At 43.4% G+C, this 19,316-nt stretch overlaps 1 protein-coding gene across 3 annotated transcripts; it reads left to right on the top strand.

The window, feature by feature from the left end:
• Positions 1 to 32: 32 nt before the first annotated feature.
• On the top strand, positions 33 to 18,305 carry bpnt2 (3'(2'), 5'-bisphosphate nucleotidase 2). Of its 3 annotated transcripts, XM_080777467.1 has the most exons (10): positions 33 to 578; positions 2,248 to 2,320; positions 3,029 to 3,175; positions 7,365 to 7,524; positions 8,974 to 9,069; positions 9,743 to 9,904; positions 10,676 to 10,810; positions 11,488 to 11,655; positions 12,729 to 15,653; positions 15,906 to 18,305. In XM_080777467.1, exons 1-8 carry the CDS (start codon positions 451 to 453, stop codon positions 11,628 to 11,630), a joined length of 1,044 nt encoding a protein of 347 aa, XP_080633593.1. In that variant the 5' UTR covers positions 33 to 450; the 3' UTR covers positions 11,631 to 11,655; positions 12,729 to 15,653; positions 15,906 to 18,305. The 3 variants fall into 3 exon arrangements, with proteins under 3 accessions (XP_080633593.1, XP_080633591.1, XP_080633592.1); XM_080777465.1 differs by having other exon boundaries at positions 11,488 to 15,653; XM_080777466.1 differs by having other exon boundaries at positions 11,488 to 15,690; positions 15,939 to 18,305.
• Positions 18,306 to 19,316: the final 1,011 nt, after the last annotated feature.

Raw genomic sequence — 19,316 nt, 5'->3', positions numbered from 1 at the left:
TGTACGTAGAGAGGAAGCAGACACAGGCAGAACAGAGGTAGTTCTGTTGTGATGATGATGGTGATGACATGATGGTTTGCTTTGCATGGACGACTGGGACTATTCAACGTCCAATCTTCATTATATAACGCACTGAAGTCCCAACGAGCGAAGAGTCTGACGTGTCGCCCTTTTTGGCCGCAAAGTTGACATTTATAACATGTCGGTTGCTGCCATTAAGCACATACATCTGGCTAATAATATTAGCTTGCGTTGACAACACGGACGGCAGATCGGCGGGGCTGTCTGTCTGGACAACAACACAGTCACACACACACCCGCAGCTGGTTGATTCATTGGCAGCCCAGGAGGTTTTGTACACATTAAGTTGTGTGCGTGTGTGTGTGTGTGTGTGTGTATAATAGATCCGTTTGAAGTGCTGTGCTGTGATCTGGTCTGATCATTCCGTCCATGGGCGGCATGGCTCCCATGGGGATCCGCCTGTCGCCGCTCGGCGTGGCCGTGTTCTGCCTGCTGGGGTTCGGCGTCATCTACCACCTGTACGCCGGGGTCATCTCCAACCGCCTGGCAGCTTTCAGGTCAGTACAGTAGAGTAGACAGTAGTAGTCGGTTATCTGACTGTTCAATATGACTCTCATATTGAGAGAGAGAGAGAGAGAGAGGGGGATATCAAATACAATCCTATGCTAATAATTTAACTATTGAGTGTTTGCCAAATGATCTTCACACCATCTCAGAGTAACACATGGATACAGACTATAGCCGCAATTTGCAACTTACAGACAGTTTTCAAAATGCATAATCTTTTGAAGATAGCAGATCTACAAGCTCAACTCGTCGTAGAACAGGTATTTTCAGAGAGAGAGAGAGAGAGAGAGAGAGCATTTAGCATATTGACACATGACACTATAGTATCTTATCTGCACTGTGAGTGACTCTGATCTATGGTCTCCACCACCACCACCACCACTGCACGTGTGCCAAAACAACTGCCAGTCACCATAATCAAGCAACAGAGGGTGCATGATAAACTGTATGCAAAGACGGAACATTCAAAATACTACTAGGCCTTATGTACATGTAGGCCCACTGTGCTGTACTGCAAACGATAATGTTAAGCTAACAGGGTCTTTTCAGAAATTTGTTTGCTAAGATTTGTCAAATGTTTTAACGATTTATATCACTGACTGAAGAAAAATATGCAAGGTTTGAATATACTCTTTATTGTTACATGCTGGCATATCATCATAGCCAACATGTCTGTTAAGTGAATGTTAAAACTAAGTGAATGTTAAAACTAAATGCGTTGGTGCAACATTTAATTAAAAATAATATTGCACCAACGGTTTTAACATTCAATGGTTTATTAGGATGAATTATTTTTCTTTCTTTAAAAAAAACCCCAAACAAGATAGTTATCAGCACAGGCGTTACGGTCAAAGGTTATACTTAAAAGGATAAACGCCCCCAGGGGCTTGTTTGCATTGTGGTCCTTTCTGTCTTAACATATCATCAAAAGTTCCTGTTTTTTTTCCCTAATTTGAAGCAGCCAACAAGTGCCCTGACCTGTACCCTTCAGTACATAAGTGTACATCAGTTCATCAGTTCATACTTGATCGCATAACCGATCTGCAAACTCACCATGCGTCACGCGCCTGCAAAATATGACTCAGGCTTAAAGTTTTTTACATTTTCGCTGTCTTATCTCTGTCTTTTCCTTCCATCTACCTACCCATATTTAATTATTTTCTACACTCCTGTCACTGTCACGTTCCTCCATTGCATCCTGTGCTGTCCTCCTTTTCTCTCGACTTCTCTTCTCTGCCTCCATTAATTTCTATGTGGTTCTTAATGGTGAATGCATTAAGAACTTCTCATCACAATTAAATCAATCTCTTCCTCATATTCACCAATTTCACCCTTCCCTTGCTTTCTCTCTTCATCATTAGCCATTACACCATGTCTGTCTCTCTCTCTCTCTCTCTCTCTCTCTCTCTCTCTCTCTCTCTCTCTCTCTCTCTCTCTCTCTCTCCTGCCTCTCTATCCATCTCTTCCCACCTCCTCCCTCTCCTTGTCTCCTCTCTGATTATTATAATGGCTTTTTATCGTTGATGGAATGGTTTGGTTAATGTGCTTTTTTTTTAACTTCCCCCTGCATCCTACTGTCTGCCTTCCACCCGTCTCTCTCTCTCTCTCTCTCTCTCTCTCTCTCTCTGTCTCTGTCTCTCTGTCCGTCCGTCCGTCCAGACAAAGGAAACCAGTGGATCTGAGGGACCTGCTGGCTCTGTCGGTGGAGGCTGCAGTACAAGGCGGCATCGAGGTGAAATTAAATGTTCATTTTGTTCATTAGAGCAAGCCGGCGTCTTCAGCGTTTTTCATAGCAAGACCCCCTAGATGACCCCCAAAATGTGCTGCGTCACCATTTACTCAAACCCGCTGAGGATGCCATACTAGCGTCTCGGACCCCGTGTTGAAGACCCCTGCGTTAGCAACGCATGGTTGGTAGTGTACACTAGGCACATCAGTGGTGCATGCACACTCAACTGGTAAACAAGGAATTTTCAACAAGTTAATTCTCAACAAGTTGAACTTGTTAGGAATTCCAGGAAATGCTTACTTTGTTGTTTTGCTGATGCAAATCAGCCAAATATATTTCCTGCTGTGTCATTTTAACACACTTTAAAAAAAATAAAGGCGCTACACACAGCCCATGTCCTCGGTGGTCGTCACAGCAGCGTTTTGGTTATCGGTGCCCGTCTCTAAACCAACCTCTGCTATGCGATTGTTTATCGTTTAAGTCGGGCAGAAAGCTCCAAAACCCAAACGTACTAGTATGTTGTGACAAGCTCTCTTATTAGCTTTTCATTGGTTAAATATTTATAAAAAGCACAGATGGACTGAGCCACTTTAAACCTGATGTACTGTACAATTATACAATCAATTGTATGTCAGCTATCGTTGCATTTTTTCCATGCCACTCCCATGATGTGACACAGTAGAAAATGGGGCGTTGCGTTGTGTTCCCCAGGTGAAGAAGGTCCGTGACGAGAACGCGCTGGCGGAGAGGTCCAAGGGTAAGACCAAAGAGGGAGCCAACGAGGCTCTAACGCTGGGGGACCTCCGGTCACACAGGAAGATGTACTACCTGATCAAGAACACCTATCCTGAACTAATGGTGAGCACAGATACTACCTGATCAAGAACACCTATCCGGAACTAATGGTGAGCACAGATAAGCACATGGAAGGGTGTGAGTGCACTGGGTGTGTGTTCAGAAGGAGATGGTGGTGGTGACTAATGCCTTGTTTATGCATGGACTACGAACCTGGTTCGCACGAATCGCACACCTAAAATGCAAGATCTGTTGTGCAAGCGTTGTGAGCTTGTCGAGCTGCTATTTCTGGTGCTATCTTTGGTGCACCACTAAGCGGTGCGTATCGAAGTATAACTCAGTGTTTAAATACCCTCAATTGGCCTGGGCCATGGCTCAGTGGTCCAGGCACCTTGGCTGGTGGTAATCCAGTCTGGCAGTGTGCCGCGGGTTCGACTCCCGTTCCCGACGGCCTTTACTGCATGTCTTCCCCCCCATCTCTCTCCCCGTTTCCTGTCAGCCTACTGTCTGTCCCTGATCCATACAAATAAAAACTAAAATAAAGGCGAAAGCCACAAAAGAACATTTAAATACCCTCAATTAAACTAAAGGAGAAAGGCGTGGATTGGAGGCCAGCCGTAGTTGGAACGGTTGGTATCTTTGGTGCATAGCATGCCCTCTCTCCCCGGTTAACCCATTTAGGCATGATGTCGGAATAAAAAAAAGTCTTCTAAATCATGACAGTTTTCTGAAAAACCTACGTTTCCACATCTGAAAATATGTTGTTCCAGGGACCCCCCGCAGAAGCAAAGATTGGAGTTAAAAAACGTTTTCTCTGAAAGAATATATATTCAAAGAATTACGCCACATTTTCAAGATTTTTCAAAAATGGCAGATATACAAGCTTGTAGTGCGTGCGGTGCCGTGCTATGAGCTTGTAGATCTGCTATTTTTCAATAGCTAAAGTATAACAGAATTCTTAAAAAACGCCAAAAGGGGTTCTTGTATGGAGAAACCTACATCTAGGATTGTCTCTCTTTTTTTAATGAAATAGAGGGAAATTAGTAACGCCTGTATATAATAGTCACATCTCAATAATATGATAGTTTGACATTGACATATTGAGAAACGGCTTCCTTTTCTTCCTTTTCTTTTCTCGGTAGGGCTTAACCCATTCTGAACGGGCACCCATTTTGGTGTTAGCATCATGTCATGCTTTAGCTATTGAAAAACAGCAGATCTACAAGCTCATAGCGCGCCACCGAGTGGCGCGCTATGAGCTTGTAGATCTGCTATTTTTTGAAAAATCGAAGAACGACTGACATTTTTTAGAATCTTATCTCAGGTCAGAATGGGTTCATCAGACCAGTGTGTGTCCAGTGGAAACCTCGTATGAATCTGATCTCAGGTCAGAATGGGTTAATATAGTGCGGGTGCCTGACTTTCTTATAGAAGAATTTGAAACACGATCCGAGACACACCTTATTGTCACTCATTATAAAAGTTACACCTCAGGCTTTTGTGACCAGTTGTCCAAACAAAAGCAGGCAAACAAAAGCAGAATGCATGCGTTGAACCACTTAAGCCCTTGTGCACTTTTATGTACGTCAAATAGCTAAACTAGTTTATCTACAAAGCTTTTAAGATTTGGCTGCCGTTGGTTTCCTCCGACTGTAATCTCTCTACCTGCCCAAAGTAGGGACGGACGCCAGGTTGAATGTGGTTGATGCTGTCATTTACATCTGTGCACTTTTGTTTAAGGTTAACTATATCTTTTTTCAATTAATTTGTCAACTATTAATGTTTGTAGTCTGCCGGGTCAGTGTGGGATCGGGCCTTCTTGCCACCTTGCTCAGGGTCTGGAAAACGATACAGTACATGTATACCGTGTATCGTTTATTTGCGAACGCAGTGATTTGCGAACGCAGTGATTTGCGAACGCAGTGAGCACTTACTATGAGACCTAGCAGATCATGTCTGTCTGTGTGTCTGTGTTTCTGTCTGTCTGTCTGTCCCGCTTTTGTGCCCATATATGGAGCTGAGTGATTACGTCACCATGACTCAGCCATAACCATATAAGGAGTCCCCAAAGCAGCTATACGTCCAAAACCCAAATATGTACGAGCTGCGTTCGCTTCCCGCGTTTGCGCGTCTTACTGGTTTCATTTGTCGGGCAGAAAACTCTTACTGCATCTCCAAATGTGCGTAAATGCGTGGCCTACTTGATCATCATACTGTAGTAGTATACACCGGCGTCACACAAATGCATCAGAAGTAGCAGATCCACAAGCTCGGAACGCGGTGCAAAGTAATGTGTTCTGTAACAAAGGGAGGCTACCACCGCGCCTCAAGCCTGAAACGGCTGATCCGGTGCTTCACAGGTTCCAGGGCATGAGTTGCATAAGGAGAAGAAGAGACTGGAGCAGCACGGACATTTAGAGCCTTTTATTGGGTGCTAAAGTATTACAAAGACTAACGTTTCGACCTCGCGGTCTTCATCAGAGTCATGACCGCGAGGTCGAAACGTTAGTCTTTGTATAGTTTAGCACCTGATTAAACGGCTCTAAATGTCCGTGCTGCTCCAGCCTCTTCTCCTTATGTAATGTGTTCTGTACTTGTACCTGAAGTTGGTTTCCACACGGCAGAGACCATATACTATATCAACGGATCCATTACTCACCCTAAGCTTTATCTTACACCTTGTGTCGTAGTCCATCTACATTACAAGCTAGCAATTAATGCATCACAATGTGACACATTGTGAGCTTGTAGATTGTTTTGATTAAATTGATTCGTTTGATTAACCCATTCTGGGCGGGAACCCCTGTCGTGGAAATTTAGGGATAAACATCTAATAATACTCCCAAGTTACAGTTGGTGCTGTTCGGCTGTTTGTTTATGACGTCACTCACTGTCCCATTTGGTGAATGCCTTGAGGCTATATGTTGGGGGTTGTTTTGTGTGGGACTGAGCTATAAAAGCTGTCTCCTTTTACCATTCGGGAAGTCAGACTGGGTTTTCCATACATGAACAGGTCATGTAAGTCTTGTCTTCTTACTCGAGTAAAATCCTTATACTCTATAACTCTGAAATCTTGTGCTGCCTCATTATTCATTGTTTATGAATTGTCTTTTGAGCATGTGTCCCACAGACTGCCTATACACCCCTTTTGGTGTTTTAAGCATTATGTTATGCTTTAGCCATTGTGCCGTGCTACGAGCTGGTAGATCTGTAGTAGTTATTTTTGATAAGATCGTGAAAATGTGCCCCAAAGTGTTGAATATATATTCTTTCAGAGCGTTTTTAACTCAAATCTTTGCTTCTGGGGGGGTTGCCTGTAACAATATATTTTCAGATATGATCCGCGGCCAAATACAGATAACTATGGGGGTCCTTGGCATGGTTAGATTAGAAGCCTTTTTTTTTTTTTTTACTGCCTCCAGTCTAAATGGTTTATTTGGTGCCCCCCCCCCCCGTCCATCTCCTGCCTCTCTATCCATCTCTTCCCACCTCCTCCCTCTCCTTGTCTCCTCTCTGATTATTATAATGGCTTTTTATCGTTGATGGAATGGTTTAATTAATGTGCTTTTTTTTACTTCCCCCTGCATCCTACTGTCTGCCTTCCACCCGTCTCTCTCTCTCTCTCTCTCTCTCTCTCTCTCTCTCTCTCTCTCTCTCTCTCTCTGTCTCTCTCTCTCTCTCTCCGTCCGTCCAGACAAAGGACGGTCTTCATCAGAGTCATCATGACCGCAAGGTCGAAACGTTAGTCTTTGTATAGTTTAGCACCTGATTAAACGGCTCTAAATGTCCGTGCTGCTCCAGCCTCTTCTCCTTATGTAATGTGTTCTGTACTTGTACCTGAAGTTGGTTTCCACACGGCAGAGACCATATACTATATCAACGGATCCATTACTCACCCTAAGCTTTATCTTACACCTTGTGTCGTAGTCCATCTACATTACAAGCTAGCAATTAATGCATCACATTTATTTGGTGCCCCCCCCCCCGTCCGTCCGTCCCCTTACTTTGTGTTCTCAGGTGAACAGCGAGGAACATGACAACGTCCCCTTACTTTATGTTCTCAGGTGAACAGCGAGGAACATGACAACGTCCCCTTACTTTATGTTCTCAGGTGAACAGCGAGGAACATGACAACGTCCCCTTACTTTGTGTTCTCAGGTGAACAGCGAGGAACATGACAACGTCCCCTTACTTTATGTTCTCAGGTGAACAGCGAGGAACATGACAACGTCCCCTTACTTTATGTTCTCAGGTGAACAGCGAGGAACACGACAACACGGCGGACGAGGAGCACAGCGTGTGGAACCGTGAGATCCCCGACGACATCCAGAAGATAGAGGGAGGCCGGGAGGTCGCTGCGGAGGCCGTCACCATATGGATAGACCCCCTGGATGCCACGCAGGAGTACACCGGTACGTACGTGTGTGTGTGTGTGTGTGTGTGTGTGTGTGTGTTGGACCTTTGTTACCAGGGCTGCAACTTTTGATTCTTTTTTTTTTATATAATTTGTTTTTAACCCATTTTGACCTGAGATCAGATTCTATAAATGTCTTCTACAATCTACATCCTGACAGTTTTCTGAAAAAGCTATGTTTCTATGTCAGTGGTTCTTTGATTTTTCAAAAAATAGCAGACCTACAAGCTTGTAGGTCTGCTATTTTTCAATGGCTCAATAAAACATGACATAATGGTAACACCAAAGGGGGTTCCCGCCTAGAATGGGTTAATCAATACAATTCGTATTGCAAGTGCAGACGGTGTGCAGGTCTTTGTGCACTTTATTTGGATTTTTTTTAATTTGATATAAATGTGAATGGATTTTCTTTTTGTCCTACACTAGAAATGTAAATGATATTCCCATTGACAATGAAAGGAGAAGTTTACGTCAGTGTCTGAGAAAATAGGCTAGTGTCTATTTCCCGTCATGATGATGTACGATGAGAACAGCGCCCCTCACTTCACACGGGTGTGATTTTTAAATATATAAACAACTACATTGATTAGTATTATTGATTAACCACTTAAGCTCTACTTTATTTTTAATATATACTTTGTGTTCAGCAGGGAAACATTTATTGTGAAATTGTTCACAAGCAGTGTGAGCTCGTAGATATGTTTATCCCACTTAGTTCTGACGTCGAAATTTAAAAAAATGTCTTCTAAATCCTGACTGTTTCTATGTCAGTCGTTCTCAAACAATTTCATGTCAAGGACCCCCAATAATATATGTATTTGGCCGCCGACCCCCATCTGAAAATATGTTGTTCCAGGGACCCCCAGAAGCAAAGATTTGTGTTAAAACTTTCGCTCTGAAACAATATATATGTAAAGATTTGCGCCATATTTTCATGATTTAAAATAAATAGCAGATCTACAAGCTTCTAAAGTACAACATAATGCTTAAAACACCAAAAGGGGTTCCCGCCCAGAATGGATTATGCAATAAAAATTCAAAATAAACAGGGGGTTAGAAACGACATCTTATATTGTTTCCCCCAAAATATATTATTTTTCTGCTTTTTAAAATGATTGATTACCGTATATCCATTAATTCGATGAACTATTGCACCCCCTACTGTGTGTGTGGGCTCATTGGTTCCAAAATGAAATGGGAGACTCAGACTAGTCACGTCTGTCCTTGTCTCCTTTTCCTCACTCTGGTGTCTATTCTATTCTCCTGTCCTAAATGTCTCGTCTTTATCTCCTTATACCCTATCTCCTTACCTGCCTCGCTTACACCCTCCCCGCTGATCCTCCCTTGTGTCGTTTTTCCACTGGATCTTTATGTAACCCCCCCCCCCATCTCTTTGTGTGTGTGTGTGTGTGTGTGTGTGTGTGTGTGTGTGTGTGTGTACACACAGAGAACCTAGTGCAGTACGTGACCACCATGGTGTGTGTGGCTGTGGATGGTAAACCGGTCATAGGGGTCATTCACAAACCCTTCACAGGATTCACAGGTAAGTGTGTGTGTACTACTATTCAGTACGCGTAATGCGTCTGGTAATAACATGACAATGAACAGGTGCATGTGTTTTGTCCGACACCCAACCCTAAACCTAACCTCACAGGAAGCCAGGGGGTTCGTTTTAAACCATAGAGCCATAGAGTAAGACGAGTTATAAGTTATACGACATTGAGGGGGCAGAAACCTGAGCTCTCGAGCGCTGTTCATGCAGCATGGACAGTGACAAGCTGGAGATGTGATCCACAAGCTTACACCATAATGTGTTGTAAAACTTGTAGGTGGCCTATTTTGGGGTATTTTTTATTTTCTCCAATCATGAGATTTTATTTTGCTTTAATCCATGAACTTGTACTGCAGTATCGTATCGATCTCATTGACCAATGCATATACAATACAATATTGTCAACAACAGAACATGCGTCCTTACTTTACCCTACAGTATGTCCAAGCAGGGATTCTTAGTTTTTAAATGTGGGAAGCACCTTTTTGCCAGTTCACCTTGAATATGTATTTTACATCACGACTCATTTCAGCCGTTTTTGGATTCCATAGAAGTGAGATTATGTCATTTCATGCACCGGGAACATTTGAAATAGGCGATCTACAAGCTTACACCATAACTGTGTGTGTGTGTGTGTGTGTGTGTGTGTGTGTGTGTGGGGCAGCCTGGGCGCTGGTGGGGGGAGGGACCAACGTGGCTGCGCGTGCCTCCTACGTCGTCAACCCCCCCAAGGTCATCGTGTCTCGATCCCACGCTGGGAAGGTCAAGAACTTCATTCAGGAGGCGTTCGGGGTCAATGCCACCATCATACCTGCAGGTGGAGCAGGTGAGCATACGGGACTCTACCCGGAGAATATTTACCGACATGTTTTGAAAGGACTAATTATCTTTTCTTATTTTTTTTTCTCCCCTTTGGCCTATAATGATGTGCCCAAAATACTGTCTGTCAAGGTTAATCTAGTTAACCCATTTAGACCTGAGGACGATTCTACAAATGTCTTCTAAATCCTGACAGTTTTCTGAAAAACCCTATGTTTCTATGTCAGCTCAAACATTTTGGGGTCCTTGACACGACAGGACGCCAAAAATGATATGTAATTGGCCCCCAACCCCCATCTGAAAATATGTTGTTCCAGGGACCTCCCCCCAGAATCAAATATTTGAGTTAAAAACATCCGCTCTGAAAGAATATATAATTATTCAAAGATTTGTGCCGCATTTTCACGATTTCTCAAAAACTAGCAGACCTACAAGCTCGTAGCGCGGCACTCGGTGCCGCGCTACGAGCTTGTAGATCTGCTGTTTTCCAATAGCTAAAGTATAACATAATGCTTAAAACACCAAAAGGGGTTCCCGCCCCAAAATGGGCAGTGGACAGTACAGATTTCCTCATGAAAATCTCTCTCTCCCCCTCTCTCTCTCTCTCTCTCTCTCTCTCTCTCTCTCTCTCTCTCTCTCTCTCTCTGTCTCTCGGTCTCTCTCTCTCTCTGTCTCTCTCTCTGTGTCTCTCTCTCTCTCTGTCTCTCTCTCTCTCTCTCCCCCCCCCTCTCTCTCTGTCTCTCTCTCTCTCTCTCTGTCTCTCTCCCCCCCCCTGCAGGCTATAAAGTGCTGTCTCTGCTGGATCTCCCCCAGGGGGAGATAGAGGACTCAGACCAGGCCGATGTCTACATCCACGTGACCTACATTAAGAAGTGGGACATCTGTGCTGGAGCCGCCCTGCTGGCTGCGCTGGGTACGCATAGATCAGGGCTGGGCAACTTTGACAATGGCCAGGGCTAATATATTTCCACACTTCACTCCAGAGGGCCACATTGCATATTACTGTCGTAGCAAAAAAAATAGCCGATCTACAAGCTCTCAATGCGACACGTTTTGAGCTTGCAGATCAGCTATTTTAAAATTGGAAACCTGAAAAGTAACCTTTTTATTGAATTTCAAATGCATTTAGTTGGTTGTAATGTTAACTTTATGAGTTTTTTGACACAAAAAGACAATACATTTTTAATACTAATAAATTAAAGCGGGTTTGGAATTGCAACAGCTGAAATCAATACTATATCAGTATTCTGATATTAACATGCAGTTAAAAGTTAAAAACATTCGGTTATTTTTGCAGTCAGTTTGTGTTGGTGCGGGGAGAGGGTCGCGAGACATGGTCAAAGCATGTCCGGGGGGTCCCCAGGGGGGGGGTCCCTCTGGGGGGTCCCCAGGGGGGGGTCCCTCTGGGGGGTCCCCAGCCAAACACGTTGACTAGAGACTCGTTAGATCGAGACTCATAAATTAACCCAGGGGTCAATTTATGAGTCTCGATCTAAAAAGGTTTGGGAACCACTGACTGAACTAGGACGCTGTGTGCAGCGTGTGCTGACCGTACCGTAACGTAACGTAACATAACGCTGCTGCTTTCAGACGGCCAGATGACCACTCTCCAGGGCGAGGACATCAACTACGGCGGCACCGAGGCCAACAAGGCGGGCCTGGTGGCCAGCGTGGGCCTGGACCACAAGGCTCTGGTGGAGAAACTGCCCCTTTGGGACCCCGACCAGCACTGATCCACAAAACGCACAGAACCAGAAGGTACTTTGTAGGGAGATTTTTAAAAAAAAAATAAGAAAAAAACACAAAAAAATATTTTCAATAAAAAAGTATTTTCAACAGAATTTGAAAATGCATTATTTATGTCGTATACTGTATACGTACGGTACGACAACACAGCCGTGCAAAAATACATATAAATTGGCCTTAAAAAAATAAAAAAAGAAGATAGAATATGTTCTGTTTTCCATCGCGGTGCCAACACTCCAATCAGTGACTTAACGAGGGAAGTACAATGGGATCGGGACGCAAGCGTGGCCGTCGCCGAGAGTGAACCACCTTTTGGGACGGACGGACGCATATCAATGGCTCTGTGCACGCAGCTCGCTCACATCACATCCGATACCCGCCAGTGAGATCAGTTACCAAACGACAACAATTAAGGCACCCACCCACCCGTGTGCACAGTATATGGACCTATCCTTCACAGCGAGCAGCGGAACAATGGAGTCTCGCTCGTTCACACGTTTTAACACCATTACAGACAAAACGGGCAAAAACAACTTTATTGTGGACGGGCGAAGTTCAAGAGCACAACTGGCTGGACGGGATATCGTCACCGCCGTGGTCATCATCGTCACCTCGGGGGGGGGGGGAAACGACCACCGATTGTTCCGGACAAACACACGTGATCGCTGTCATTATGACGATCAGGCAAAGGCAACACCATCAGGAGAAACCAATGAATCCATGGCCGGATTGGAAGAATAATTAATTTAATCCTAAACATGCCCTCTAATGATCTTTTCATAGTTTGTGACGATGCGATATTAATATTCCAGCATCTAAAATGACCGGGTGCTGCTATCCCTGAAAGCTGATCTGAGAACTAAGTACTGTATGAGCCCTGTCTTTCATATCATCCCAAACAACCACACAAGTCTGGAAAAGTCTGGATAGTCAGACAGTTGACAAATTAAAACGAAAAAAATGAAAGAAACTGGATACATGAGTAAAAAAGGAATACATGCGGATGCTTCCATACAGGTGTACTGTACGATACAATTAAGCAATTAACATGCGTCCTCTCATGCTTTGTGGCATGTACTGTACAGACATGCTGAGCAGCCCCCAGTTGACCTCTACGTTGGATCAAGACGGCGGGAGAAAAAGAGGGTTCATTATTGGAACGGATGGCAGGAGCTTCGCTCACAAAGACTCTGCTTGTTTCTGTTCATTCCTCTAATAGGGTACATGCACACACAGCAGCCATTTGATATACAGTATAGGTGTTACCGATGATACTAATAATCCATGTGTGCAGTTGTACACTCTTCAGAGTTACACACCCGTACAGGGTCATTTGAGACCCACTCAAGGCCAGGACGGTCTCGAGACCCAGTTCCAGTGAGCCACCGTGCAGCCAATAGCAGCACCCTGACTCTGTTTGACCATAACGGAACTCACCTGTGATTTAAGGGGGAAGTATAGGGAAGGGTCTCAGAAGCAGGAAGAGTTGTTCTGTGTGCATATGCCCCATTTGTCATAACGTCTGTAGCATCCTAGTCAGAGTTCCTGGATTGTTCGGTCGGTCGGTCTCCCTGCGTATTGGGGGGTGTTTCTTGTTCACGTTTGACTTTGTCATCGCCATGACGCAGTTTATCCTCGTTCATTTGGCTGAGGAAATCATTTAACTAGCCTGGACTAAAGGATAACCTCAGTAAGCTTGCACAATTCCCACCGGGGGGGGGGGGGGGGGGGCACAATGCAGAGATCATGTCATAGTGTTATTTTGTTGCTGTTTGTCATTGTCACTGTCAGGCGGTAACGTATTTCCAAAATAGTTTATTTTAACCCATTCTGACCTGAGATCAGATTCATACGAGGTTTCCACTGGACACACAATGGTCTGATTATAACCCATTCTGACCTGAGATCAGATTTAAAAAATGTCAGTCGTTCTTCGATTTTTCAAAAATAGCAGACCTACAAGCTCATAGCGCGCCACTCGGTGGCGCGCTATGAGCTTGTAGATCTGCTATTTTTCAATAGCTAAAGCATGACATGATGCTGGAACACCAAAATGGGTGCCCGGTCAGAATGGGTTATTTTAAGTAAATATATATATAATTAGTCCTGAGTGAAGCAGCGATGTATCGGCCCACCACCATCGGTATCGGCTGATATTGGCCGTCGTCGTTCAATATCGGTGTGGGCAAATCAATCTGACATTAACCGATGGCAGTAGCCCGGGCCATATTTTTGCTGTTGTTGATAAGCATGCATTTTGCGTTGGCTACGGTGGAGTGTTGGTTATCTGCAGCCTACCTTAAGCTGTAGATTATGAACATTAGTATTCCTCGTATTGAGATACGTTTGTTTCCCTGGCACAAAAGGTGGAAATAAGAACAAAAACTGTAATTGGTATAGGCTACGTTGATATTTTAACCCATTCTGAACGGGAACCCATTTTGGTGTTGGCATCATGTTATGCTTTAGCTATTGAAAAATAGCAGATCTACAAGCTCATAGCGCGCCACCGAGTGGCGCGCTACGAGCTTGTAGGTCTTCTATTTTTGAAAAATCGAGGAGCGACTGACATTTTTAGAATCTGATCTCAGGTCAGAATGGGTTAATCAGACCAGTGTGTGTGTCCAGTGGAAACCTTGTGTGAATCTGATCTCAGGTCAGAATGGGTTAACCACTTTCAACATGCGTTCCCTGTTTTGGGCATGAGGTCGTTGGTGAATGTTTTCTAGACCTTTTACAAAAATAGCACATCTACAAGCTCACGTCACATCATGAGTCAGGTTGTGAGTTTGTAGACTAGCCATTTTCGCTATTTACAAAAGAATAACATACGAAATGAAATGTGGAGATACAAGGTTTTTGTCTGACAGCGACAACAATGTATTGTACAACCAGGGTTTTATTTCAATTAGCCTGAACAAGTCACTGTCTGGAACCATGTGTTCCGTTCATCTTGAGGTGTTGGAAATAGTCCAACTCTGCTGTGCCCTCTTACCGTGCTGGTCTCAGTGTTATGTTTTGACATGACCGTTATCCATCCATCCAGCCAATAACAATACAGTACAGTACAGTATGAACATTTGCTTTCATGCATTGAAACATCAGTTAAAAAAAAAATGTAGCTCACTGTTACAATACTTAAACTGTTGACTGTGAAGAGAAAAAAAAGATACAAATGTCAGTGAATTGTTTATAAAGTGTGTCTTACCAGCCTGTATATTGCTCCTGAAAACATTGTATTGGGGGTGGGGGGGGGGTGTATAGAATCAAAGTCTAATGTTGATAAAAATATTAATAGAATAGATTATGGTAGTGACCTGGAGAAGCCATGAGCATTTTAAAGGCCCAGATGGTGATGCATCTCCTGAGGAGACGGATATCTTTTCAGTGTCTGTCTGAAATGCAACGGATCAGGCCTTAAAATGCAAACGATACGAGTGCCTTGGATCGGCGTTCTAGGAACCAATGTCAATCTCTTTGCTGATGTGGGACATTTTGGGAATGTTGTTATTATGGAAGTGAGGATGTGTGTGTCGGCTTACAGCTGGATGACAGGCAGGAGTGATGGATGCTCTGGTATAATTATGAAAAACATGATAGGGTGGTTACTGTCCGGGACAAATAATCTACGACAGTGGTCCCCCCCCCCCCCCCCCTCAACCCGTTTCATAGCATTTCTATCTCTGGGACCCCCAATTTATCCTGTAAAATCAATGTTAATTTAACTCTTGAGGGTGTACTCAAATGAAACCAAATGGCCCATTTGGTTCCATTTGTACACTCGGAGTTACAGAGTATCAAGGGTCCATTTGGGTCCAAACTATCATTTAGCTGGGGACCCCCTGGAACTCCCTAAAGGACCTCTGAGGGTACCCGGTACACCACTTTGGGAGCCACTGGTCTATGACAACATTGGTGCTTGGATGAGAGATTGACATAAATAATTATGGACGGTGTGTGTTGTGCATAAATGACTCACTCCATCCATCAGTCAGCCCTTTGTGTGTTGTGTTGGGTTTAACCCATTCTGACCGGGAACCCATTTTGGTGTTAGCATTATGTTATGCTTTAGCTATTGAAAAATAGCAGATCTACAAGCTCATAGCGCGCCACCGAGTGGCGCGCTACGAGCTTGTAGGTCTGCTATTTTTGAAAAATCGAAGAGCGACTGACATTTTTAGAATCTGATCTCGGGTCAGAATGGGTTAATCAGACCAGTGTGTGTCCAGTGGAAACCTCGTATGAATCTGATCTCAGGTCAGAATGGGTTAAATAATTAATAGACTATATACTAGTATACCAGGGGTAAGCAACGAAGTTTGTCCTCAGGCAAATGTCTCTCCGGGACTTGATATTGAACATTTTGTCCTTTTTTTTTTTAACGTAAATTTTGTCTAAATTGACATTAAAAAAGGCCAAATTAGAGGAATATCTCGATTGTAATAGACATTAAGACTGTTTTCACAACCCATGCCAGCTACACTCTCTGCACTGTTCAATTCTCAACATGGAGTTTCAGTATATTATAATTATGATAAACCTTCTTTAGGTGTGGATAGTTTCTCTATTTGGACATTTAAAAAAAATCATATTCTCCAATTTATCTCACAGGCCAGATATTATCTCTGGGGGACCAGTTTTGGCCGCCTGTTGCCTACCCCTGTATACAGTAATGAATGATGGGGTTGGAGGAGGGGGACGTGTGGATGTGTTGGAAGTTGGGCAGCTAGAACAGCCAATGAGCTTTAGGATGGAGACAGAACAGCCAATGAGCTTTAGGATGGAGACGGAACAGCCAATGAGCTTTAGGATGGAGACAGAACAGCCAATGAGCTTTAGGATGGAGACAGAACAGCCAACCAATGAGCTTTAGGATGGAGACAGAACAGCCAATGAGCTTTAGGATGGAGACGGAACAGCCAATGAGCTTTATAGGATGGAGACAGCCATAGGATGATGTCCTGTAGGTACGATGAACACTTCTACCCTTTTTTATTTTTATTTAATTTTTTAACATGATGTGTTTGTTTAGTAAAGATCAGTCGCGGAACACGAGTCCTGGAATAACATCACTGGTGGTGAGACGATAGCCATTCTGAAACACAGAAGTTACCACTCAATAAAGGCCACACTGCCTGCTGATGACTAGGGTTGGGATCCTTTTTTAGGATGTAAACAGTTCCCTTTGACGAACAGGTCTGTAACTCTTGAGAGTGTACTAATCTGTACTCTCAGAGTTATGGTGGTGGTCCATGAAATGTTTAGAACAACCACTACTGTAATTGTACAGCAGACTATGTATGGACCCTATTTCTGTCAGTGCCAAACTTCTTTGCCTTTTTATTTTTATTTTGAAAAACGTAAAAAAAAATGTTCAACTAGCCGAACTACATCGACACGTGAACTTGTAGATCGCATGTAGCTATTTGAACTATACAATTGTGTGTGTGTGTGTGTGTGTGTGTGTGTGTGTGTGTGTGTGTATATATATATATATATATATATATATATATATATATAAAAACGTTTGTATAGTTCAAAGGCAAAGAAGTTTAGCTATAAGACGGTAAGACATTGACGAAAAAAGGGCCAATGGCGTCCACACGCCATCTCTGACGGTGAGATACAAATGTGATGGAACCGATTCCGCCTCCTCAATTTTTGATCCTATTCCTCCGATTCCAGATCCCAACCTTAGAGTATATACTCTAGGATCCCAACCCTACTAATGGCTCTGTTGGGTGTCAACAGAGAGAGAGAGAGAGAAACAGGGGGTTAATGTGATAAGATGTGGTAAGATGTTGACTCACAGTGACTATTTAATATATTCATTTCCACTGTAGCCACTAGCCAGGTAGACCCAGCTGTAGCCAGGTAGACCCACTGAACTCAGTCTGTCCTGAAAATGACCTAATATACTGAGTATATGACCCCCAATTTATATTGTAAAATCGATGTTGATTTAACTCTTGAGAGTGTACAAATTTATCCATTTGTACACTCTCAGAGTTACAGGGTAGACAGATCCATAAGGGTCCATTTGGTTCCAAAATATCATTTAGCTGGGGTTCCCCCTGGAACTCCTTCAAGGACCCCAGGCAATCTGAGAATCCCATCGTCAAATATTCGGGAAAACAGCGACCCCTGTTGTTCCGTTGACGTGAGGCAACAGTCTGTCTTGAGAGACTAGCTGTCTGCCAGGTGGCATTTATACTATGTAGATGTTCTAGGTCTGTGTGTTCACACCTCATGCCCCTTTAATTCTCTAATTGCATGTCATCTAACTGAGTTTAACTGACTCAGGTTTATACAGTGCACACGCTGGCATTTCATTGGACATTCCGAGTTCACCTCCAGTCTATAAAAGGGAAGGATGTCTTTTTTTTTAAATTGTGTTTATTTTCGGGGGAGGTATACGTAATATTCAAATATGGAAAAGCTGTATATGTAACAAGTTTGCTCCAATCAACCGAAGATGATCACACTCATCATTAGATCATTATTTCTGTATGAATTGAATGAAAGAGAACACTATGGTTCACAGAACAACTGAATGGTTAAAAATGAATGTCCTTGTCTCTGGTTTCTTGTTGTCCTGTTCTGATATACAGTATAACGTGTGAATATTCTTGTGATTACATAAAAATGTATTCCAATTCCAATCTTCTTATCTTATTGTTTTATAATATAATTTCATTGTCATTACATTGCACCTTTCAGTTTTCTATTCCTACTGTATGTCCACAAATGCAATCAATGACTCAGGTCACACTGTGAAAAATACTAAAATGGTCAAACATAATGAGAAACTCTCCATCTCTCTCTCTCTCTCTCTCACTGCCTCGCTGATACTGTTCATGGACATTTTACAGGCACTGAAACTGTATAAAGTTGCCCTTTTTTTTTTTTACATAGGGGAATTGTTGAAATGACAGTGTACCATTAACCCATTCTGACCGGGCACCCATTTTGGTGTCAGCATCATGTTATGCTTTAGCTATTGAAAAATAGCAGATCTACAAGCTCATAGCGCGCCACCGAGTGGCGCGCTACGAGCTTGTAGGTCTGCTATTTTTGAAAAATCGATGAACGACTGACATTTTTCTAGAATCTGATCTCAGGTCAGAATGGATTAATCAGACCAGTGTGTGTCCAGTGGAAACCTCGTATGAATCTGATCTCAGGTCAGAATGGGTTAAAACATTTGTTCCATGTTTCCCTTAGCCAGAACCTGATAGTGTGGGGGGGGGCTTTCACGCATGCATGCAGCGTCCGTGGACCCGTGCACGTGCGCGGGTGACATTTTTGTGATTGTTTTTCTTTGTTAGTGCAGGTCTTCACGGTTATTTGCCTTTTCATTTGGCCTATTTGCGGCCTTTGCTGGGGGCTGGCCATCGTTGTGTGGTGGCCCGCCACACAATAATGCATGTACTAGGGGAAACACTGTTTATTTGATTTCGGGCCATTTTTGGAGTGCAATAAGCCTAGCATGGCACGGAGTGCTGGCCGGGCTCAAACTGATCACACAGCAATATTATTATTATTAACGCTTAGGAATTACAAACTACAGTCAGTGGAAATGTAACCGTTATGTCAAGGCCTTAACCCCTTTTGGTGTTCTAAGGTGCCGCGCTATACGAGCTTGTAGATCTGCTATTTTTGACAAATCTTTC

Source organism: Protomyctophum bolini (assembly GCF_963924005.1).
Source record: "Protomyctophum bolini genome assembly, chromosome: 12".
Lineage (NCBI taxonomy): Eukaryota > Metazoa > Chordata > Actinopteri > Myctophiformes > Myctophidae > Protomyctophum > Protomyctophum bolini.
The sequence above is the reverse complement of the archived record's forward strand: the minus strand, read 5'-3'. Positions and strand labels throughout refer to the sequence as shown.

Excerpts from the sequence above, each read along its gene's own strand:
- bpnt2 (XM_080777467.1), top strand. The coding sequence starts at position 451 with ATGGGCGGCATGGCTCCCATGGGGATCCGCCTGTCGCCGCTCGGCGTG. Across the intron at positions 2,321-3,028 it reads CAGTACAAGGCGGCATCGAG|GTGAAGAAGGTCCGTGACGA; the intron begins GTGAAATTAAAT and ends TGTGTTCCCCAG. Across the intron at positions 10,811-11,487 it reads CGCCCTGCTGGCTGCGCTGG|ACGGCCAGATGACCACTCTC; the intron begins GTACGCATAGAT and ends TGCTGCTTTCAG.